Source organism: Trifolium pratense, linkage group LG2 (assembly GCF_020283565.1).
Source record: "Trifolium pratense cultivar HEN17-A07 linkage group LG2, ARS_RC_1.1, whole genome shotgun sequence".
NCBI classification, from domain to species: domain Eukaryota; kingdom Viridiplantae; phylum Streptophyta; class Magnoliopsida; order Fabales; family Fabaceae; genus Trifolium; species Trifolium pratense.
In genome coordinates this window covers 15111562-15136479 of record NC_060060.1, presented here as the reverse complement: position 1 = coordinate 15136479, position 24918 = coordinate 15111562, and the positions used below count along the sequence as shown (strand labels likewise).

Genomic DNA, 24918 nt, shown 5'->3' with positions numbered 1-24918 from the left:
ACTAGACTAATGGTTTCAGTATATAACATCTTGAAACCAAATAACAAGACTAATGGTTTCAGTGTATAACGCTATGAAACCATTTAACTAGAATAATGGTTTCAGTGTATAACGCTATGAAACCTTTTTAACTAGACTAATGGTTTCAGTGTAGAACAGTATGAAACCATTTAACTAGACAAATGATTTCAGTGTATAACATACGTTATATACTGAAACCATTAGTATTGTTAAATGGTTTGTAGATGTTATATACTGAAACCATTAGTATTGTTAAATGGTTTGTAGATGTTATACACTGAAACCATTAGTACTGTTAAATGGTTTTATATAATCATAGATATTGTTAAATAGATTTTTGAAACCATTAGTATTGTATGTTTTTTTTTACAAAGGTTTCAAGATGTTATACACTGAAAAACAATTGTCTAATGATTTTGTGATAAACATTTAAAAGCATTTTCACAAAAAAAACAAAAAAAAAAAATTCATAAAAAAAAATTTCAAAAAAAAAAATTCATAAATATTTTCGAACTGGGCCAAACAAAAAACCAAAAACAAACTTCAAAAAATAAAAACACTTCAGGCCCAGTAAACAAAACAAAAAAAAAACTTCAAAACAAACAAAAAACCAAAAACAAACTGGGCCTGAAAGGCCCAATAGGCTAAAAATTTTAAAAAACGCGTGCGTGAAGCAGAAAAGGGGGTGGGAATAGCGAGGCAATGATGGGGGGCTGGGGGGCGCGCGAGAAGCTTCTGGAGGGCGCGCGAGAACTTATGTATGGTGCATAAGGATTTCCTTATGTATAATAACCAGACCCGGTTATATACATCTTCATGATAAACATGTATTCATGGGTTACAATTATGGGTTATTGGTTGTTATTTATAAACCAAATTGTACTTTGTTTCAACTTGGTTTCTTCTTTTTCATCTTCGACATCTTCACCTTCTTCTTCCATCTTCACATTTGTATTTGGTTTCAACTTGGTTTCTGCTATATAGCTTTATTTGGATTTGTTAACATGTTTATATGGGAAATCATATTGCATTTTATTTAAATTTACTATTTATGAGAGTCAAAGAATCATGTCACTTAAGGTGAAAAATCAACTACACACGATCTCATCCGTCAATTTCAAATAGCACAGTTAACACGAGTAACTGTATATTATTGCTTGACATTCAAGTTGAGATTCATCGTGTTTTTTGGGTTGGAAAATAAAGTGTCATTATGAATCTATTTGGAGCAGCTGATGCACTACAATGAAAGTACTGCTACTATAGTCATGAAATGTTAAATTTGAATGATAGGTTTTTCATTATGTCAACAAATATAGTTCTGCTAAAAATCATTACCTATATTTCAACTTGACAATATATAATTTCTCTTGTGGTGGAAGACTAGAAAATTATATCAGATCTTTATCTGATTGATAAGGTTTTATCACTAACATTTACCACTCACTTTGAAATGATAGTGCTGTGTGTGATAATTATATGGAAATTTTGCAACCACGCTTTCTAGATGCAACAGCCAACATGTCTAATGATAATTATATTGAAATCACTAAAATGCAAGTCTTTTTCACCGAGTAACGAATTAGTAAACTAAGAAATGCACATGTGCCTCTAGATGAACCATTTAGTTTCTTAACAACAGAGCATCATATTGAATGCACTTCAGGTTTGATTATTAATTATGAGCGTGAACACCTGACATTTCAATCAAAAAGAAGCACATTATTACCATTGTATTTTGCTGTTTAGGAATTTGAAATGCACAATAAGATTATTAAAATCAAACTATAACTACATATTAATGAGTTTGTTATGATCTAAATAAGCATATGAAAATATCAGTTTATCTCACCGGTTAAAAAGGCTTTTTTGATTTTGCTAAGCTCTCCAGTGACATCTGCAATATTCATTCTTTCTTTCGGTGATTCCATTGAACAAATAATTCCAATCCTAAACAGTGAAACTAAGCACTCCTCAATAGTTGGAATAAGATTTTCACGATTTTCATCTTGTATTGCTACTTCTACATCTCTTGAATCAAGATGTGGATCTAAAATCTTCATAAGGTTATCAGGAAATGAAATTGCAACAAAATTATGCAGATTTTGACCCTCTTCAAAAACTTCATCAGTAGGTCTTCTACCCGTAAGCATTTCCAACACGAGAATTCCAAAACTATACATGTCACCGCATGTGGAAACTTCAGAACCCATTCCATACTCTAAAACATGTAGCAAAAACTATTATTACTATGTCACTAGTAAATTATTAAGTCAGCACCAAAACATAGGAGAAGTAATAGAAACAATGTATGATTCAAGAATTTAGAACATACCTGGAGGAGCATAACCAACAGTCCCTTTTATTCCAATTGTACTAGTATCCTTCTGAGAGCTGCTGCCAATGGTTAAGACAAGTCTTGCTATTCCAAAATCACTCACATGAGCAACCATTTCATCATCAAGAAGGACATTGTTTGGCTTTAGATCACAATGAAGGACCAATTGCTCACATTCTTGGTGGAGATAATGTAATGCATCAGCAACATCGATAATTACGTTTAATCTTTGACCAAGGCCCAATGTTGTTGGATGCTCTTCATTTAAAATCTCGGGATGCAACCACTATTCTAAGCTTCCATTTTTCATGTAATAAAAAACTAGAGCTTTGAATTCTTGACCTTTGTAATCTGTACTTGAACAACATGTTATGATCTTAACTAAATTTCGGTGTCTAATATTTTTGAGTGCATTACATTCAACAATGAAACTCTTGTGAGCTCCCTTTTTTTGGAGGTTAAGGACCTTTACAGCAACAACATGATCTTCCGACACAAGATTTGCTTTGTACACTGAACCAAAACTTCCTGATCCGATCAAGTTTGTAGGAGAGAACCCATTGGTTCCTTGATGCAATTCTTGGTATGAAAGAAGATGCATTTATGAAAGTGGGGATTGGACCTGAAAATTGATTTAATCCAATACCTAACTGTTGGATATTTGGGAGGGTGTGAAACATGTTGGGTGGAAGAGGGCCATGAAAGTTATTCATATCCATGAAAAACATAGTAAGTGATGTGATGTTGTAAAGACAAGAAGGAGGGGTACCTGACAAATTGTTCTCACCCGCACCAAAAAATGTCAAGTTTTTTAGGTGACAAATTGCTTGTGGAATATCTCCTTCTAAGTTGTTATCAGCAAACGAAAACTGCGTTAAGCATGAAAGATTCCCTATAAACAATCATTTTTTGAAGATTTTTCAAATAGGCAATTTCAATTGGTATTTTGCCAATTAGATTGTTTCCTCCCAAATTCAAGACTTTGAGATTGGAACAATATGTCAAGTTTGTAGGAATTTCACCTACAAAAGAGTTGTTAGTGAGATAAAGTAGTTGCAATTGAAGTAACTGACCTAACTCCTGTGGGATATCTCCATAGAAGTTGTTGTTTTGAAGGGTATGAGATTTTTCAAAAATGTGAGATTACCAATATAGGGAGATAAAGATCCATGTAAGTGATATCGTGCTAGGTTCAATCCTATAACTCTTTGATGCATGGGGTTGCATGTGATTCCACGCCACTTACAGAAATGGATGGAGGAATTCCACGATTCAAGAGTTGTATATGGATCAGTGGATATTGATTCTTTGAATTTGAGCAATGCAAAATGATCTGTTGGGTTTCCTAATATTGCAGCCACTGCCACAATATTGTTTGGGCCAAAGCACATTAAATTGAAGGTAAACAGAAAAAGCAGATGAAGTGTAGGTGACAAGAAAGAAAAAGACTTCATTTGGTTTAGAAGAAAGAGGATTATGCAATTTAGTTTTGTTTGTGTGTTTGATAGTTGTTGTGGGAATAGAGAGGATACATTAATGCATTTAAATAGTAGTGGCAAGAGCTAGTGCTGAAGAGTTAAGTCAAGTCAATTGATAGTTGTTGTGGGGACTAAAATCGCACAATTACGAAACGTGAAGATCAAAACTGCAATTTAGCAAAAAAAAAAAAAAAAAAAAGAAAGAAAACTATGTCATCGATTTTTTTAAAATTTATTATAATAGTGTATTTTTTCAAAATTTATCAAACAAGTATATTTTTTAAAGCAAAGTCATAGCATGACTTTCGTTCTTCCTATTCTTTTTTTTTTTCTTAGACTTGAGATGATAACTCATTGATAAAAGCTTTAATCTTGTAATCTCAATGTGCCAAATACAAATTTCATCGAAAATAGTTGTTAGATGATCATTAAGCTCACTTGAATTAATAAAATTCAAAGGCTTTTGCTTCCACCGTTGTAGTGTCCTTGAAGCCTCTTGTGCTCCAGGTAGCTGCGGCAAACACTATATATGCCTTTCTAAGCATGGAACACATGGTTCATAGTGGATTTGATTAATTCATAGTGTTTTAATAAAGTTGTATGGTAAAATACATTACCTTTGTTGGGTAAAAAAAAATAATGGTTTCATAATGATTTTTGTAAATTTCTCATTGGAACTATCTGTTACTCTAATCTACTAAACCTCAACATAAAGTTTGATAATATGTATGTGTTTTAGTTTTTGGAAATGCACATTCTTAGCTGATCCAAGCTAGGGTGGCAACAATAAATGAAAAATCCCTGATTTCAACTTCGACCCTTACATATATAATGTGATGTCCGTAAAATATTAGCAATATAAAAACAAAAGGGGAACTTCTTCCACATGACCGAATATTCTCCCGAATTGTCAAAAGTGAATTCAATAAGGATAAAACTTCTATAGAAGGCACAAGCAACTTCAAAATGTTGAAACAGAAGAAAGACTTTAAATTTTCTTGGTGTATAGTACATTGTTTATTTTGTTTTGCAATAATTGCATTTATTGATTTGAAGATGGCATGGATACAATATGGCGTCCAATCGAGAAACGTCAAGTAACATAACCCCTCATAAATGGCACAACTATATATATATAGGATGTGGAAATGCAAATAGAGCAAGCGAGCGGGATGGAATATGGCGTTCAAATTTGTGTTAAGAGTACAAAGAGTTGTGCGCGCCATAACTGTTTTAGAATTCAGGGCTCTCGCTTACAAAGAGTTGAGAAGCAATTTGTGAGATGTGACAATTTTTCTTTACTGGGGCTAAATTAAAGGGAGGTGGGTGTCTTTTAAAAACTAGAGCGGATGTCTCTGTCATTTAAGGGCAACCTTAAGGAAGGTGATTGTAGTGTCTAAATATTATTTAAAATTGTAGGCATAGAAATATATATTTTCCTAGGATGAAAGCTACCAAACAATAGATGCACATGTATATAATTATAATGGAAGCTATAATTCCACATCCACTACTAACATAGTAACGTACACAAGTGGATTTCTTAAGTTACTCATAATTCCAAATCCACTAACTTGATCAATTTCCATGGACTTAACAATTATCTCTACGGTATTATTCTATTAGTCTTGGTCAATTTCAACATGTATAATAATGGAAACTCCAATACCAAATCCACTAATTCAATTTCCATGAACTACATTTCCACTAAATTGATTAAAGGTTACTGTTAAAAATACACCCTTTTTTTTTTGTTAAAAAAGGGGCCACAAGACCCAGAAAAGAGTACTACAAAAGATTAATTGGGGTAGCTACCCAACAATATCAGCTGCTAACAAAAAACTACCATAAGTTGGACTAGACTCGTAAAAAATACATCCGATGTTCATGCCAACTCACATCCGATGAGAAACTTCTTAACACACCCCCTCATACTCAATACTATTGGGCTTGGTGGGTGGCCCGATAGCAAGTAGCCCAATGAATATTGTAGAAGCTTCGGTACCATCTTAGAATTGAGAGTTAGAGCTAACTTAACCCTACAAATCAGTCTTGTAAATATTAGACTAAAAAGTAATTACAAAGGCTGAAGCAAAATCATATGAAATGTGTAAGGGGATTTTTATCGGGAATTATATGTAAATAAGGTAATGTGTATATATAAAGGTTGAAACAAAACAACTTTTTAGGTATGTCTTCAAATAAATCATGTCTTTTCATGAAAATAATATTGATGATTTTGGTTGATCATAATTTGTTCTGTTATTGCTCCATCAAATGAGAAAACAGATTTAAGAGATGAACATCCTCTGCTGTATACAAGTGTGTTAAATACAAATTTCATTGAGAGGTATTCATTTTATCAACTTGGTGTTCTGAATTTGTATATGTATGATCTACAACAATGCACCCACAATTTTAACTACAGAGAAATGAAAGAAAATACATGACAAAAAAAATGAAATTGAAAATAAATATGGGAGAAATATCAATTCTCATTTCATTGAAACAGAAAGCAATACAACATTACTTATTTATAGCAACTAGTAGGTTGCAGGCAAATCTACATCGAACACAATCATACAGAACCAAATGTTCCAAACCGAATTCACTGAATAACTAGAAATTGTCACATGTGCTTACAGAAGAACCATTCAGTTTCTTAACAACATGGCATCAAGTTGAATACAGTTCTCTTTCCACAAACGCCCGTAGAAATTTAGTTCAGCTTTGATTACTAGTGAAGCGCGCGAACACCTGAAATTTCAATCAAGAAGAAGCACATTATTACCATTATATTTTGCTGTTTAGGAATTTGAAATGCACAATAAGATTATTAAAATCAAATAATAATCCATACGCAATTAATGAGTTTGTTATCATTCAAATAAGCATATAAAAATATCAGTTTATCTCACCGGCAAGAAAGGCCTTTTTAATTATGATAAGTTCTCTATTGACTTCCACAATATTCATTCTTTCTTTTGGTGACTCCATTGAACAAACAAGTCCAATCTTAAAAAGCGAAACTAAGCACTGCTCTACCCTTGGAATAAGATTCTCACTGTTCCCATCTTGTATTGAAACTCCAGCATCTCTTGATACAATATGTGGGTCTAAAATCTTAATAAGATTATCAGGAAATGAAATCTGAACAAAGTTATGCAGATTTTGACCATCTTCCAAAGTTTCGTCGGTGGGTCTTCTACCAGTAAGCATTTCCAACATTAAAATTCCAAAGCTATACATGTCACCACATGTGGACACTTCAGAACCCATTCCATACTCTAACATATGTAGCAAAAGAGATTAATAATATGTCCCTGGCTAGTATAATATTAAGTCTGCACCGAAATATAGAAGGATTGAAAGAAACAAAGTAATATTCAAGAATTTAGAACATACCCGGAGGAGCATAGCCAACAGTTCCCTTTATTCCAATTGTACTGGTATCTTTTTGTGAGGTACCGCCAAAGGTTAAGATGAGTTTTGATATGCCAAAATCACTCACATGAGCAACCATATCATTATCAAGAAGAACATTGCTTGGCTTTAGATCACAATGAAGGACCAATTGCTCACATTCTATATGAAGATAATGTAATGCAGAAGCAACATCGATAATGATGTTTAATCTATGACTGAGGTCCAAGGTTGTTGGAGGCTCTGCATTTAGAATCTCAGGATGCAACCATTGTTCTAAGCTTCCGTTTTTCATGTAATCAAAAACTAAAGCTTTAAATTCTTGGCCTTTGTAGTCTGTACTCGAACAACATGTTATGATCTTAACTAAATTTCGGTGCCTAATATTTTTGAGTGCATTACATTCAACAATAAAACTCTTGTGAGCTCCCTGTTTTTGTAGGTTCAAGACTTTTACAGCAACAAAATTATCTTCTGACACAAGATTTCCTCTGTACACAGAACCAAAACTTCCTGAGCCTATCAAGTTTCTAGTCGAGAACCCATCGGTTCCTCGATGTAAGGCTTGATATGAAACCTTTGTTAGTTGATCGATTGGTGGTGAATCAAAAGATCGTTTTTTATTTCTTTTTCTCATCCAATAGATAGTTATAATAAATGAAATGATGAGAAGGAAAGAAATCACACTAACTATCACTATTATCAACCTGAATTTATGGTGTTTTGTGTGTTTTATGCCCTTGATATGGCATGGTGGTAGATGCAGTTGTGCAATACCTCCGCAGAGCTTATTGTTTCCAATAATTGCTACCTGTGTTGCATTTCCAAATACACCATATGTTGGCACCTTACCTTCCAACATGTTGAAAGAAACATTCAAGTATTCTAAGCTTGAGATGTTTTGCATAGCGTCAGGAATTGGTCCGTATAATTGATTTCTTGAAAAGTCTAAATGTCGCATACCTTTGTGAGAAGCCAAAGAGGATGGTATTGTTCCATTGAAGGAGTTTCCTTGTAAATTGAGGTACTCTAAGCTTATGCATTCACCAATAGTTTCAGGAATATTCCCAGACAAATAATTCTCAGAGACATCTAGCCTTTCTATATTTTTTAGCATACCCACTTCTCTTGGTAAGCTACCACTCAAATAGTTATGTGACAAGTCCAAGGGGTTTGTTAAAGAAAAAAGATAAAAAACCTCTAGAGGTATGGTTCCTCTAAGCTTATTCTGCGAAAGATCTAGATATTGTAATTTTTGACAGTTTCCTATGTTTGAAGGAATATTTCCGTGAAACATATTAAGATGTAAATCCAAAGAATACAATTGACTTAGATTACCTATAGAGTGTGGTATATCTCCTGACAACTTGTTTATGTTTAAATTTAACACTTGCAATTTTTGAAACTTTCCAAAAGTAGTTGGAATAATTCCTTCAAATTGGTTAGATTCCAAGGACAGTGATATTAAGTTAACTAGACGACCTAATTCAGCAGGAATTCTTCCTGATATCATATTACCCCCTAGATATAGTATGTTAAGCTCATTGGTTAAATTGCCTATTGAATTTGGCAGAATGCCTCCGAAGTTATTTGCGAAAAAAGAAGCTTGATACAATTTGGTACAGTTTGTCAAAGGTTTTAAAAACTCTAAATCCTTAGTTGAATTGTTACCTAAATAGTTGAGTTCCAAATTTAGATAGTATAAATCTTTTAGCTTTCCTAGACTTGGAACTTGTCCAACAAAATTATTGTCAGAGATATCAAGTAAAATAATGGAAGAAGTTGCATTTATAGAAGTGGGGATTGGACCTGAAAATTGATTTCCGGAAATACCAAACATTTGGATATATGGGAGAGTGTGAAACATGTTGAGTGGAAGAGGGCCATGAAAGATATTCAATGGCATGTAAAATATAGTAAGTGATGTGAGGTTGTAAAGACAAGAAGGAGGGGTACCAGACAAGTTGTTCTCACCCACATGTAAAAATGTCAAGTTTTTGAGGCGACAAATTGCTTGTGGAATATCTCCTTCTAAGTTGTTACGAGCAAAATTTAACTGCGTTATGAATGAAAGATTCCCTATGGATGAAGGGATTCCTCCAGTTAATTTGTTTTTATAAACAGTCATTCTTTGAAGCTTTTTCAAATAGCCAATTTCAACTGGTATTTTACCAATGAGATTGTTCCCAGACAAGGATAACTGTTTAAGATTGGAACAATACATCAAGTTTGTAGGAATTTCACCTACAAAAGAGTTAGCAGTGAGAGAAAGTAGTTGCAATTGTAGCAACTGACCTAATGCCTGTGGGATTTCTCCATAGAAGCTGTTGTTTCCAAGGTTGAGATTTTTCAGTAAAGTGAGATTACCAATATAGGGAGATAAAGATCCATGTAAGTGATATCCTACTAGGTTCAACCCTATAACTCTTTGATGCATGGGGTTGCATGTGATTCCACGCCACTTACAGAAGTGAATGGAAGAATTCCAAGATTCAAGACTTTTATATGGATCAATGGATATTGATTCTTTGAATTTGAGCAATGCAGAATGATCTGTTTGGTTTCCTAATATTGCAGCCACTGCCACAATTTTGTTTGGGCCAAAGCATATTAAATTAAAGGTAAACAGAAAAAGCAGACGAAGGTATAAAAGTGTAGGTGACAAGAAAGAAAAAGACTTCATTAGGCTTAGAAGAAAGAGGTTAATGCAATAGAGAGGATACATTAATGCATTTAAATAGTAGTGGCAAGAGCTAGTGCTGAAGAGTCAAGTCAAGTCAATTGATAGAACAGACACAAAAGCATTGGCACATGGGAGCTAAACTAATAAAACTATAGTATTCTTAATTTAAAAAAGAAAAATAAGTCCCCCCTTCCCTTCCCTTTCCTTCTAAAAATCAACTTGCAGGACAAAACTTTTAGTGATGCTTTGTTACTTGTCGCTGTCGGTATGTTGATGTCACTTTTTTTTTTGTCAAGTAGTTAAGTGGTTGAAATTTCCCTTGTAATATGAATAAGTGGAGTATCAAAGGTTCGACCTCCGATCCTTATGTATATAATGTGATATCTCTATCAAATGAGTCAAACTCACGGATATTTACCTACGTTTTTTTTATACATATTTACCTACTATTTTTAGTACAAAGAGGTTAGAAGAAATAGATTTTTTTAGTACATATTTACTCTTTTAACATTTTAGAGAAAAACATTCACTACAAATTGTTTTCTCTCTTCACCCTTCATGAATTGTTTTTCGCCATCACAGAAAAATTTAATGTACGATTTTGTTACTTAACCGTCCTAATTGATTCTGTGTTATTCATTTCTTCTTCATCATCATTAAAATCTGTTTATTTTCACTTAGGTGACTTGCCACATCAGGGTTGACTTGGTCAAAATTGACCTTTTTGCAAAAGGGGGTAATTGAGTAAACATAGGGGGGACTAGAAGTGTTATTTTGAAACATAGGGGACCAAAATCGCAAGTTTCTGAAACATAGGGGGTCAAAAGTGCAATTTAGCCCCATTTTTATTACTAGTTAGGAGTATTGCATACGTTCTCTACCTTGTCTTTTGGGATGGAAAATACTACTAACATGCTTTACGGAGCAGTCATTCATTATCATATCATTACACAGCAAAAGTGAAGTGATAGTGCTGTGTGATAATTATGTGGAAATTTTGCAACCAAACTTTGTAGACACAACATGTATGTTTTTGTTTTGTTGAATTCTTGAGCATTCTTGGAAATGTAAAGAAGCTAAGTTTCCTTACCATGTGAACAAGGATCATTACTTATATCTGAAACTTTTTTCCGAAAAATATCGGAAACCTTTTTTTTTTTCGAATAAAATATTGGAAACTTTTTTTTTTCTCACCTGGTCCATGCACATTGCTCTCTCTAGGAGGCTTCCCCCCTATCCTAGATCTTCCCATTTCAACAGGATCCCGGGCTCGATCTGGTTTAGTATCAAGGTGATTCTGTTTCTGTTTCTATATATATGGGGACGCGCATCATTTCCACGATATCGTTATGATCAATTAATGGGACTTGGCCGAAAAGTCTTCTTGCCTCTATCATTAGCCCGGGTAGTCGCCGTTTCTGGTGTTTCAGTCACCTTTCCATGGCTCCCTTAATTATGTGCTCGGAATTTCCATCTTGCTTGAGTAATGGGAAGCGGGCTAGTCCCCGAAAATGCCAGTTCACTTGTGGTTGGGGATCAAATTCTTACTTGCTGAAACTGTACTTGTAGGACTCTGGAATTGTTTTTAATCTGAAATCAAATTTTTTTCCGAAAAAAAAATCAAAAAACTTTTCCCGAAAAAAGATCGGAAACTTTTATTCCGGTAAAAACTCGGAATTGTTTTTGTTTGAAATCGAAACCTTTTTGCGGAAAAATCGGGAACTTTTTTCTGAAAAAAAACTTCGGAATTGTTTTTTATCTGAAATCGAAACTTTATTCCTAGAAATAATCGGGAACGTTTTCTCTGAAAAGAATCGAAAACTTTTTCCCGAAAAAAGATAAAAATCATTTTTCCGAATAAAATATAAGAAATTTTTTCCCGAAAAAAGAACGGATACCTTTTTTCCTGGAAAAAACTGTGGAATTGAAAACTAAATTTTTACTCAAAAACGGGTTTTGAAAAAAAAAAAAAACCAGTTATTAAACCGAAAACCAATTTTTAAAAACAAAAACCGGTTATAAAATAGTTATGAACATAACCGGTTTTGTGAAAATCAAATTGGTTATGATATTTGGTTTTAATATCCAATTATGATATTTGGTTATGGATTGGTTATGGATGATTATTTTGATTTATTCATTAACTTCGCACACACAAAAAGCAAAATATTAGTTATGTGAGTAATATTACTAGCTAGTCATTCGTTGAAAATAAGGGTGGAAAATAATCGTGTGTTTTGGGGTGGAAACTATTGCTAGTCATTCATCTACCATCTTTAGTTTAGTCTTGCCCTGCTTAATAAGTTCCCTATTGCTTAATACTTAATTTATAGCTTCTCTCTACAAACCTGATTATAGAGATATTTCATCGACAAATAATAATATAATATTTTCTATTCTAACACCTTATATCATGAAAATGAATGACAAAGAAATGAAAATGAAGATAAATATGGGAGAAGTATCAATTCTCATTTCATTGAATTAGAAACCAATACAACTAGAACTTTGACCCGTGCGGTGCACGGGTCTAATCAGCCGTAATATGTAACAATAAAAAATACTTGGATAAAACTAATACAACCGAAATTATATTATATTACGAAATATTTTCTTATAGACTACATTGAAAGTTTTATTCGTATCTTTTTAAATTTATTTTGGAATTGTATATTTGAAATATTTGGAATTGAATTAAATAGTGGAAGTTTCTAGTGAAAATTTATTTAGTTTAATGTGAAAAATGAAAGGTGTCCCAAAGAATTAGGGTCGAAAATTAGGTAACGGGTTGAAAAAAATATTATAAAAAAATTACAAAACTAATAAACAAATTTTCCTTTAATCGACGAAGATTAGTTAACTAAAAACTTTTAATGTAAAATTTTCCAACATGTGCGGTGCAAAAATTATGTTTATTATAGGCGCAAAACATTTTTTTTAACAGGCAAACGTTGATTGACACGCACAAATTAAGAATATGTGTTGGCTTATTATAGGCGTAAATAAAAAAAATTTAGCAACCAAACATTGATTGATACACATAGATTAAGATTAATTAATAGCGAAATTAAGAATGTGGGCTAGCTTATTATAGACGCAAATAAAAAAAATTAGCAACTAAACAGTAATTGATACGCATAGATTAAAGTTAATTGATAGCAAAATTAAGAATGTGGGTCACTGAATAAAAGAGGGAAAAAATGATAATGATGCAGATGTTCATTATCATTTTAATAGTAAAATAGTATCTCTTATAGTAACGTAACACTATATATTATTAATCTTAATTTTAATAGTAATTTCTTATTAGGTTTAGTGGTTAAGAGGGTTAAGAGATGAGATTTCTAACTTTAATCACAATTGAAGTAGATGCTCTAGTGGTTAAGAGACTTTGTTGTAAGCAAGGGTTGCGGGTTCGATTCATATGTTTGACAAATTTGTATTTTTTTTTAAATATAAAGCTGCATTAAAAAGAGCGGGAAAAAATTTAGGTTTAGGGCTAGCTTGGCGGAACAAGCTTAGAATATAAGAGATACAACATTACTTATTTATAGCAACTAGTAGGTTGCGGGAAAATCCAAAAATCTACATTAATTAAATACAATCATATGTTTATAACCGAATTCACAGAGTAACAAACTAAGTAGTAAACTAAGCAAAGCACATGCGCTTCCAGCTGAACCATTTAGTTTCTAAACAACAATGCATCAAGCTGAATACACTTCTCTTTCCACAAATCATCTTAGAAATTTAGTTCAGCTTAACCAAAATCAGTCACATGAGCAACCATTTCATCATCAAGGCCCAGTGTTGTTGGATGCTCTTCATTTAAAATCATCAAGGCCCATCGGTTCCTTGATGCAATTCTTGGTATGAAACCTTAGCCAATTGATCAATTGTTGGTGAATCTAAAGATCGACTTTTATTTCTTTTCCTCATCCAGTACATAGTCATAGTAAATGAAAGTATGAGAAGAAAAGAAACCACACTAACTATCACTGCTATCAGCCTGGATTTATGGTGTTCTGTGTGTTTCTTACCCTTAATAGGGCATGATGGTAGATGCAGTTGTGGAATACCTCCACAAAGCTTTTTGTTCTCAATAAGGTCTACTTGAGTTACATTCCCAAAGACACCGTGTGTCGGTACCTCACCTTCCAACATGTTAAAAGAAACATTCAAATGTTTTAAAACTGTGTTATTTTGAATAACATCGGGAATTGATCCAGACAATTGATTTCTTGAGAGGTCTAAATATTGAAGACCTTTGACAGAAGCCATGATGAAGGTATTGTTCCGTTAAAGGAGTTACCTTGCAAATAAAGGTACTCTAAGCTTATACATTCCCCAATTGTTATAGGAATATCACCACATAGCTGATTTTCAGAGACATCTAGTATATCAATATTTTTTAACTTTGCCACTTCTCTTGGTAAGCTACCACTCAAAGCATTTTGTGACAAACTCAATAAACTTAAAGAAAAAAGAGTAAAAACCTCTAAAGGTATGATTCCTCTAAGCTTATTATGAGAAATATCTAGATGATGCAACTTTTGACAGTTCCCTACGCTTGGAGGAATATTTCCTTTAAACATATTAAAACCTAAATCTAGTTGAAACAATTGACTGAGATTGGCTATACACGGTGGTATATCTCCTGACAACTTGTTTCCGGCCAAATTTAGCACTTGCATTTTTTGGAACTTTCCAAAATTAGTTGGAATAATCCCTTCAAAGTAGTTATTTTCCATGGTCAAGCGAATTAAACCAACTAGATGTCCTAATTCTGCAGGAATTTTTCCTGATATCATATTACTCCCAACATATAGTTGAGTAAGCTCAGTGGATAAATTGCCAATGAAATTTGGCAAATTACCTCCAAAATTATTATAAGATATAGAAATATGTTGCAACCTACTGCAATTTTTCAAAGAATTTAAAAACTCTAAATCCTTAATTGAATTGTGACATGTGTTGCCTAGATACGGGTACGGTACCCGATACGGGTGCGGGTACTGGTACGGGATACGGCATTTTGAAAAAATTTACGGTACGGGTACGTTAATACAGAATATCAAAATAATTATATTTTGAGTGAATTTGTCCACCACCTCAACTATTTTCATCAAAAACAAGATAAATAATTAATATGTAATAAAAAATTAAAACATTTTATGCATTTTTAAACCATCTGCACATTTTTGCCGTATCCACCACCCCGAATCAATCAAATAAAAATGGATTTTGATTTGTAAGTACCCAGCGAGTACCATGCAAGTATCCGATACTGGTGCATACTCGGTACGGGTACTTCACCATTTTAGGAGTACCCATGCTTCACTAAATTGTTCACTTCCAAATTCAGAGTTTTTAAATCTTTTAGCCTTCCTAGAGTTGGAACTTGTCCGGAAAAATTATTTTGACTGATATCAAAGAATGTAAAGGCAGAAGATGCATTTATTATGGAAGTGGGAATTGGACCTGAGAATTGATTTTTTGCAATTCCAAAAAATTTGAGATTTGGGAGGGTGTGGAACATGTTTGGTGGAAGAGAACCATGAAATTTATTCACTGCTGCTAAGAACTCATTAAGTGATGACATATTGTAAAGACAAGAAGGAATCATACTAGAAAAATTGTTAGCACCCAGAAATAAAGTTATCAAGTTTTTGAGGCGACATATTTCTTGCGGAATATCTCCTTCTAATTTGTTGAAATTTATCGAAAAACCTGTTAAGCTTGAAAGATTCCCTATGGATGATGGGATTTCTCCAATTAAATTGTTTTTCCAAATGCCCATTAATTGTAGCTTTTTCAAAGAGCCAATTTCAATTGGTATTTTGCCACTTAGATTGTTCCAGCCCAAAACCAACACTTTGAGATTGGAGCAATGCGTCAGGTTTGTAGGAATTTCTCCCACAAAAGAGTTATAGGTGAGATGAAGTTGTTGCAATTGTAGCAAATGACCCAACTCCTGTGGGATTTCTCCATAGAAGCTGTTGTTTTGAAGGGTGAGATTTTTCAGAAAAGTGAGATTACCAACATAGGGAGATAAAGATCCATGTAACTCACATCTTTTTAGGTTCAATCCTATCACTCTTTGATGCATGGGGCTGCATATGTGATTCCATGCCACTTACAGAAGTGGATGGAAGAATTCAAAGACTCAAGAGTTCGATAAGGGTCACTGGATATTGATTCTTTGAATTTTAGCAATGCCAAATGATCAGTTTGATTTCCTAATACCACTTCTACAATTTTGTTTGGACCAAACCACATTAGATTTAAGGTAAACATAAAAAGAAAAGGTGGTAAGAAAGAAAAAGGCTTCATTTGGTTGAGTAGTAAGAGCCTAAGAGGTATATGATCTATAGCTTTACTTGGGTTTGATGATTATTATGTGGGAAGAAGCATGCATTTATATACTGGTGGCAAGAAAAGAAAAGAGAGATTTCTACAAAAATGAAAAAGAAAGATTATATTTAATTTATTTGATCAACAATTTCATAGAAATATTGCCTCACCTTTCCTTGACTTACCGAAGCTTGTGAGAAATTAAGGTTTCTGGCTTTCTGCTACTGCTATACTTTTGGAGGGAAATAGTTTTCCGCATATTTAAATATATGGTGAGGGGATAGTGCCTCAGTCCAAGGCAAGGTAATTACATTTGAGAATTTGTTTGCCACCCTACCTACATTTTGCACGCCATACGCATTTCCATATTTACCATTCCGCTACTTAAGTAGCAGATTTTATTAAAATGAGAAATTTTGAAAATGCCGTCCACCACTTAAGTTACAGACCAGTCGGTGGTTAGGTCTCCTGCCACACTCAAAGGTCTGCCAAGTGGCCAATTTTTTGGATCTTTGGTAACAGTCAACGGTCAAGGACGGTGGCCAATTTGATCTGACGAATCAAATTGAGGAGACAAAGGCCACCAAGGAGGTCCAAGACCTTATTAACGACAAGCAATTGATTTTCAAAAGAAGGAATCCCATTCATATATAAATGGTCACCCCCTATCTTAATGAGTGCAAGAGCGTCAAAAAGCTTCTCTTAAAGTCAGTGGATCAACAAGGAGCTAGGCTCATCCCTGGGGTCTTTAATTTTGTTTCTTTTCAGAGTTGTAGTTTCTTTCTCGCCAAGTATCGTTTGTTTTAAAACTAGTAATCGGACCCGTGCAACGCACGGGCACAAATAGCTTATATGATTAAATAATGCCATAAGATTATTTAAATATAACAATTAACAAATGTAAAAAAACAAATATATTGTTACCAAGATATTTCTCCCAATTGCATGACCATCAGCGATGTTTACCAAGATATATTTTGAAGTTAGAATTTCTAAGTGAAAATCAATGTAATTAGATGAGATATCATCTTGAGTTAGAAAAAAAAAACCACCTAATAAAAAAAAAACCCCAAAATAAGATTCAAAACTCAAAATCGTACAGCCTCTCCTGTGTATAAAAGGCTACATAAAATCATATAGCCCTGCCGAGCCCCCCCGCGTGTTTTTTAAAGATATAAAATTTGAAATTTATTGAAGTTATAATTTTTAAGTGAAAATTAATGTAATTAGATGAGATTGAACCATTTTATCATTAAAATTGGAATTTTTAAGTTGAAATCAATCTATTTTTTAACATGACACTAACAAATCATCAATCTTGTGTAGTTTAACCGTAGAAGCTCTCAACCTTTAAAATCATCAAATCTTTCTCTTCTTACTACTTCACATTCTTTTTCCTTGACTTAGGTAGCACCCCGATAAAAGGTAACCAAACCAACAAATAAGATGAGTAATAAACGAATAATTGTGAAAGCAACAATAATGATAATCTACAACAAAAGAAAACGAAACCATATAGTTTAAACATTAATTCTAATAAGATATAAATACATGAATATGATATATATTCCTAGTATTATGAAGTTAGAATTTGGAATTTATTGATGCTAAAATCATACAGCCTCGCCCAACCCCTAGTGTGTTTTTTAGAGATATAAAATTTGGAGTTTATTGATTAAAACTTAGATTATATTACTCTGTTGTATTATGAAGTTAGAATTTCTAAGTGAAAATTCATGTAATTAGATGATATTGAACCATTTTATCATTAAAATTGGAATTCATAAGTCGCAAATAATCTAATTGGATAAGATTGAATCGATAATACATAGAATTAGAATTACTAAATTGTAGTTAGTCTAATTAAGTGAGAAATATTACTTCAAACCCTAATTGTCAACCTGAACAAACAATGAAATATTGCAAGGAAAAAAAAATCAAAATTAGAATATGAAATCTAAAGTGATTGAGAGGAGGGAAAACAGATTCAAAAATTTGCCCAAAGAAGTATGATTTTTGTCCTTTTGTCCAGCTACTAATTTGCTCTGCAGCATTGTCCCTATTCAAAGATAAGACAAAAATAATGTGACTTTAACTACATACACTATAAACAACAGAGCACATATAGTAAATAAAGAGAGATCTTTCAAAATCACACAAAACAAAGGAACATGTATGTTATTAAAAAATCATGAGAAAATAGCTGAGAAAAACATGTTTATATTTTTATATTTTAAGTAAACATCACAGAAAAATGGATTTTTCAATTAAACCATAATGGATGTGGCATATGTATATTAACAGCAAATCCATGTAAAAGTTACAATTATAGTGGACTATATCAAATATTGAATTGATGGTTTGAAGAAAAATAAGTGTAGTTTTCAATTTTGTTTCAAAACTAATGTTTCAAAGACATATTGCTAAGAGCTTGTGTAAAAAGTAATTGAAATCAACCTTCAGATAAACTTACCCAAAACCATTGTAATTATTTGAAATCAACATAAAGTTAAATAAACTATAATAGAATATCATACAAATTAATACATATCATGAAATTTGCAGATATGATTTCATATGAAAGCACAAAAATAATACCACAAAGCCATCAAGTTTTCATATTGAGACATTTCTTCAAATACTTTCAGTGCTCACTTTCACAATAAAAAAAAAAAAAAATTAAATCCATCTAATGAGGAGTTTTCAAATACAATCAATCTGTATACCTCACCATCAAGGAATGACAATAATTCAATGAATCAAAATATAAGTCACTAAAAGTATCAAATAATAAGTGATTCACTTATAGAGGCATCACAATGTCAAAATTTGAAATAAGTTATCAAATGCTAATGTGTGTATATAATATTAAAACTTAAAATAGAATGTAGTAAGAACATATCACCAAAGACATATACAAACGTTCATTGGAGGAAAACCACACAGACATTGTTTAAAAGACTATGTAGGTAACTAATTGTAGTATTACAAATAAAACCAAACATAGTATATCGTTGCAAGCCGTGTAAATGGTAGAAATTTGACAGCAGTAGAACAAACCTTGGGCTTGACATGCAGCACCTTGTTGCTCCCTTTCAAGATGAACAATGCGGCTAAGTGGGGCGGATGTGCCGATGGATTGAGGCGGCTGCATGCTGCATCTAAGTCTCATAGTTTGATCAATGCAGAGCAGGAAACCATCTAAGCAAGTTTGATAAGTGAGTTATCTAAGCTTAAACAAAAAAAAGTGGAACCTAATAATTGGCTTCCATCCATTAAAAACAAATGAATAGAAAATTTGAATGCTGCTTTGCTGATAAGATAGTCCTATTCTTACAAATTTTTAATCAACACAAAAACACAGAACGGATCCTATTTTGTTTGTGTTTGGAAGGTGCTTGCCTATTTTATTGTACATATTGGCTTCTATTACACAACTTCCAACATTGGATTCAAAATTTGTTTAATAAAAAAGAGATTAATGATTGGAATGTGCTATATATCAACAATATCACCCTTAATTCTTGATACATCATTCCCAATTTTGTGGAGAAAGAGACATAAAATGGAAATCAAAATGAAGCTACTATGAATAAGAAAGAAAAACTACATAAATGAAAAACAGAATGAAATAGAAAACAAATTAACCATCCCTCACCAGTTCTTTCTCTATTGTTCATAAAGCCACTGTGAAACTCCCCGAATACATTCTTGTTGCCTTTTAGTTCAAACCTGCAAGCCAAATTTGCGGAATCGGAAATTAGAAAACAAACTGAAATCGAAAAACAAATTAAGTAAAAAATAAAATAGTGAAATCAAATTAAGTAAAAAATTTAAAATTAGGTATTTTGAAAAAGAAAGAATATACCCAAAATCAAACAATAGCATTGTCGTCGCTGGATCGTGTGCTCTGTTTCATTTAATTTTCTCAAGTGCAGACAATCCTCTTTCACTATTTCATGTATGACAATAACATTAGTTATTGGTGGAGAAAGAAAACAATAAATGAGGGGAAAAAACCAGAAATTATTAGAAAATAAAAGCAAGAAAGTGAAAAATATTTTCGATCTCTATTACATAAAGCAACACAAATGGATAAATATAATTCAATAAAGAACTCAAAATAATCATAACTTATCTGATATAATCTTAAACAAATATAATCATAAGTTAGGGATTTGGAAAAGGAACGAAAATAAAATTACCTGAGGGATGGGTCTTGAAACAGGTCGGAGGGTTAAACGTGATATCAAAGACTTGTCATATCCTGCTGCCACAGCATCAGCAACATCAGCCTCATTCTCAAGCCTTATCATATTTTGGTTTTTCTCCAATGCATCAGCCACTGCCGGCAATATTTTCATTCTTTCTTCAGATTTTAGGGCCTGAAAACCAAAATCATCAATGTAGTTCTAATGAATAACCTACTTCAGCTTAATGTTGGGAATAACAAAAGCATGTAAACACTTAAAGTTCAAAGCTTAGTGTAAATTTCCATATTAGTCCTAAAAAAGTTTTCATTACTAAACTTGAATTTCAAAAGATTTACAAATTAATCACCAGGTTCATTTTCCTACCACTTTAGTTCTCCGTGAAGGTGAATGTGATAATATTTTAAACCTTAATTGAGCTAGTTTAGCGATAAAACTAATGTGTTTACGTGCTAATATTTGCAAAAACAATTTATAAGTTTTATGTAACGATTGCAAAAACAATTTAGTTGAACAACTTAGAGCTTAATGGTTATTATTCAAATAACTGAAAATCACATAATAACTATACCACTAAATACACATAAACTAATATTTATCATATCTTTGCACTATTAAGGCATGTTTTGGGAGAAGTATAAAAAACGTTGTTTGGTGTAGTGATGCAATCACATAATATCTACACCACTAACCTCTTTGTTTTCAATCTAACAAAACACTTCTTCTATCTCACCTTCTATTCCTATTGAAGCGACCCTGAATAAAAGTTGATAAAAGGGATGGAAATTAAATCTGAAGGATGTTTATCCCAAAAAAGCACAGATGAAAATTTGATAATTTGAAATTAAATTAAAAAGAAGTTGCTATCAATATGGGTAACTTAGAAAAAATAGGAACCCATATTCTCCAATAATCCAAGCTGATTTACCAAAACAAACAAAATAATTCGTCCTTGATCCAAACTATTGAAAATAGCATCTCACAATCCTCTTTCACTAATTTCATGTATAACAATATTCTTATTCTATAGTGTTCAATACACTTATTATTTAATCAATAGTTTAAACCATTTAACAAAAAACTCTATGAAAAAAAAAATTAACAAAAACAGAATAGAAAAAAAAAAAAAAAACCATTTAACGAAAATTTAGAAAATTAAAAAACATACCTGAAATGTATCAAAAAAAAATACCTGAAATAAGAATAGATCTGAAATTCAAAAATAAAAATGAGAGAAAATAATTAAGATGGAAGTGAATCTGGGAAATTGAAAATTATGGTTACCTGACCATTGCAATGGAAGTGAATCTGTAAAGAGAAGAAAAAAAAAAAGATAACAAAGAGAGAAAAATGATTGAAAAAACATGAATATGAATTAAGTAAATGTTAATGATTCAACTGAATATGACACAATCAATTAAAGTTTAGAAATCCTACTCAATCAAACCCTGATTTGTGAACCTGAACAAACCATCAAACATTCCAAAAAGAAAACAAAATCAGAAATGAGCAATCAACATCAAATTGAAGGAAATAAAATAAAACAAAATAGAATTGAATTGATCTGGAAACCCTTACTTTGAAGCTTGAGGCTGCCGCCACCTTCATGGTGCGTGCTGCTTCTTCATTCCTTATGAGAGAGATGGAGGAAGCAAAAAAAACAAAGAGGAAGAAAGAGAGGAACAGAGATAAGTATTGTTTTTGAAACTTTTAGAGGGATTTATGAAATTTGAATTTTGAATGTATTGGTCAAAGTTTGTAGAATAGAATTGCAAAGCATCAATTGGTTTTTCACCAAAATGGAATGGTGTGAAGATGGAGAAAGAAAGCAACAATGTATGGGAAGGAAAATAAAAGAAGGAAACCACGCTGAAAGTGACCACACGTTGATTGAATTATTTTTTTGTTTGGCGTCAAAACTTTTCTTTCTTAAGGATTGGGCTTTGCTGGGCTAGACTGTGTTGGACTCAATGTGTTTGGCCCAGTTTCGCACAACATGAGAGGAGGGAAATCTTTATCTTTATTATATACATAGCGAGATTCTCACGGAGCTCTCTCGTGCATTCTCAATAAATTGCTTAGGTGGCACTCAAATATAACTTTTCAAATTTTTTTTTTTTTAGAAACTCTCTTAAATATTATTTTTTTTAGTAACTCTCTCAAATATCTTTTTAGAAATTGCTTAGGTGGCAATCCGTTAGGGCTTCACAAATATTATATTTTTTTGTTTGTTTTAGAAACTCTCTTAAATATTTTTTATTTTTGGAAATTCTCTCAAATATTTTTTTTTTGTAGAAACTCTTTTATTTATTTTTTTTTGAAGAAAAAAATATGTTCATTAGGGACAAAAACAAAATAGAAGATTTTGAGAGGACGAAACATCTCTTTTTTTGTGTACAAAACATCTCATTTTTATTATGAGAGAATAAGTTCAAAATTCGCAATATTTTTATGGACGAATATTTTTAAGGACAACAAACTTATTTAATCCGTAATTAAATATTATATATTTTCTATATAAAAATTAGGTGAACACTTCGGCTAAAATTTGTTTGGACATGTATCCATTATTCAATCATTCAATTACATGTCATATTTTCATTGTAAAATAAATTCAAATCATATTTCATATTTCCTCATGGGGATTACTTATTCAAAATTTTCACTTATTCAAAATTTTATCTAGCACGACGAAAAGTGGTCATCATGATGAAAAGTATTTGTAGATGATAGTGAGAACTAAGCACGAGAATCTTATTGATATTCATTAAAAATTTAACAACTATTTTTTGTTCATGAAACATCTATAGAGTCATGTAACGGAAACATAAGAGAGAGAGAGAGAGAGAGAGAGATAGAGTGACTCGGTGGTGTATAATGGAAAACGAATAGCATTTCTCACCCCACTATTAAAAATACATTGAAAAATTAAAATTTGAATCCCGGCCGCTGGAGTTATCCATATGTTCATATTTTATCACTGGGATCACTTTTTGTCAAAAAAATCATGGGGATCACTTATTCAAAATTTTATCTGACATGATAAAAAGTGATCCCCATGATGAAAAATGTATGTATGTGATAGTTAGACTGACCACGAGAATTTTGGATAAATAGATAGGGGGAGAGAGGGAGGGGGAGAGAGAGAAAGAGAAATCTCTCAGTGTTGGAGAATGAGAAATGGGAAGCACTTCCCACCCCACTATTAAAAATGCACATTGACGAATTAAAATTTAAATTCCAACTGCGGGAGTTATCCATATTTTCATATTTTATCATGGAGATTACTTATTCAAAATTTTATTAGCACGAAAAAACGTGTATGGAGATCATAGTGATAACTAAGCACGAGAATTTAATTGATATCCATTAAAAAAATATAGAATTAACAACTATTTTTTGTATATGACACTCACGCGTGAATATTGCTTCTTTGTGGTACAGTGACAATAAAAAATTTGAGAATAGGAACAAAGTTAAAGTATGTTAATATTCATTTGAAAAATAGTATAGAATTTACAATTATTTGTTGTTGATGAAATCCCTACAGTGTCCTGGGAGATGGAGATGATCTTTCAGTGTTGTTGGGCGGGAAATAAGGGAGTACTTTCCATCGCACTATGTTCATGTAACATCCTTAAACATTTATCGTATTTTCATAATCAAATAAACTAAATGAAATAAATCTTATAGACAATTGAAAAAAAACAGAGGCAGCCTTCTAAATGATATAAAATGATAAGGGACATAGACAACCTTCAAAAGAAAAAATAACATTATGGTATATTTTAGTCTTATGGGAGACTATGCTCCGAAAAAATCTTAAGGCCATGAAAAATCAGAGCATATATTCATTTGAGAATGAAGTTTAAATATTTATAGGGTCACTATATAGTTCCGGGATTGAAAATGAGATAAAGAATATATCTCATAATAGTGTAGAACAGGAAGCAAAGTAATACTCTTCATCTCGCTTTATCCTATAACATTATATAAAAATATATCATGCAAAATTTATATCAATTTTATCGTAGAATTTTAAACTAAATTACTCAAATAATATATCAAAATAAACACATAAATAATATTAAAAAAGAAAATAATTCCGTGCATGGCACGGGCTAACATACTAGTAACATTTCAAATTTCAGCCAAATGAAGTAGTTTTTTTGTCTTTTTCCACATAGGATTTGCTCAAATTGAATATGGGAGTGACATGTGTACAAACTTACCCTACAGCTGTGTTGGTTGTGTGTAGTTATAAAGATTGTAACTTTTGACTAGTGTAGTTTAGCCAATGAAATTCAACCAAAAAATCTATGCATTGGAACTTTTTCTTTGCATTTCTTTCTCATTCTCATTTCTTCTAAAATACTCTCTTAGTTTATTGTTTACTTTTTTTCTTTAGTT

General features: G+C 32.2%; 2 protein-coding genes and 2 pseudogenes across 14 annotated transcripts; all 4 read right to left on the bottom strand.

Moving 5' to 3' along the window:
• Positions 1-758: 758 nt before the first annotated feature.
• On the bottom strand, positions 759-3493 carry LOC123904256 (annotated as a pseudogene).
• Positions 3494-6314: 2821 nt separating this feature from the next.
• On the bottom strand, positions 6315-9963 carry LOC123907496 (probable LRR receptor-like serine/threonine-protein kinase At3g47570). 2 transcript variants are annotated; one of them, XM_045957796.1, is made up of 3 exons: positions 7243-9963; positions 6756-7124; positions 6315-6594 (listed from the first exon to the last, which is right to left on the bottom strand). In XM_045957796.1, the coding sequence occupies exons 1-3, from the start codon at positions 9941-9943 to the stop codon at positions 6575-6577; spliced, it is 3090 nt and encodes a 1029-aa protein (XP_045813752.1). In that variant the 5' UTR covers positions 9944-9963; the 3' UTR covers positions 6315-6574. The 2 variants fall into 2 exon arrangements, with proteins under 2 accessions (XP_045813752.1, XP_045813753.1); XM_045957797.1 differs by lacking the exon at positions 6756-7124.
• Positions 9964-13780: 3817 nt separating this feature from the next.
• LOC123904255 lies at positions 13781-16222 on the bottom strand (annotated as a pseudogene).
• Positions 16223-18039: 1817 nt separating this feature from the next.
• Positions 18040-22331, bottom strand: LOC123907501. 12 transcript variants are annotated; one of them, XR_006809236.1, is made up of 10 exons: positions 22087-22331; positions 21946-21969; positions 21793-21816; positions 21677-21717; positions 21201-21264; positions 20503-20682; positions 20166-20249; positions 19956-20029; positions 19358-19498; positions 18040-18356 (listed from the first exon to the last, which is right to left on the bottom strand). XR_006809236.1 is itself a non-coding variant. In XM_045957804.1 (6 exons), the coding sequence occupies exons 3-6, from the start codon at positions 20183-20185 to the stop codon at positions 18241-18243; spliced, it is 351 nt and encodes a 116-aa protein (XP_045813760.1). In that variant the 5' UTR covers positions 20186-20249; positions 20503-20682; positions 21677-21717; the 3' UTR covers positions 18040-18240. The 12 variants fall into 12 exon arrangements, 1 of the variants encoding a protein (XP_045813760.1); XR_006809245.1 differs by having other exon boundaries at positions 19358-19458; XR_006809246.1 differs by having other exon boundaries at positions 19358-19452.
• Positions 22332-24918: the final 2587 nt, after the last annotated feature.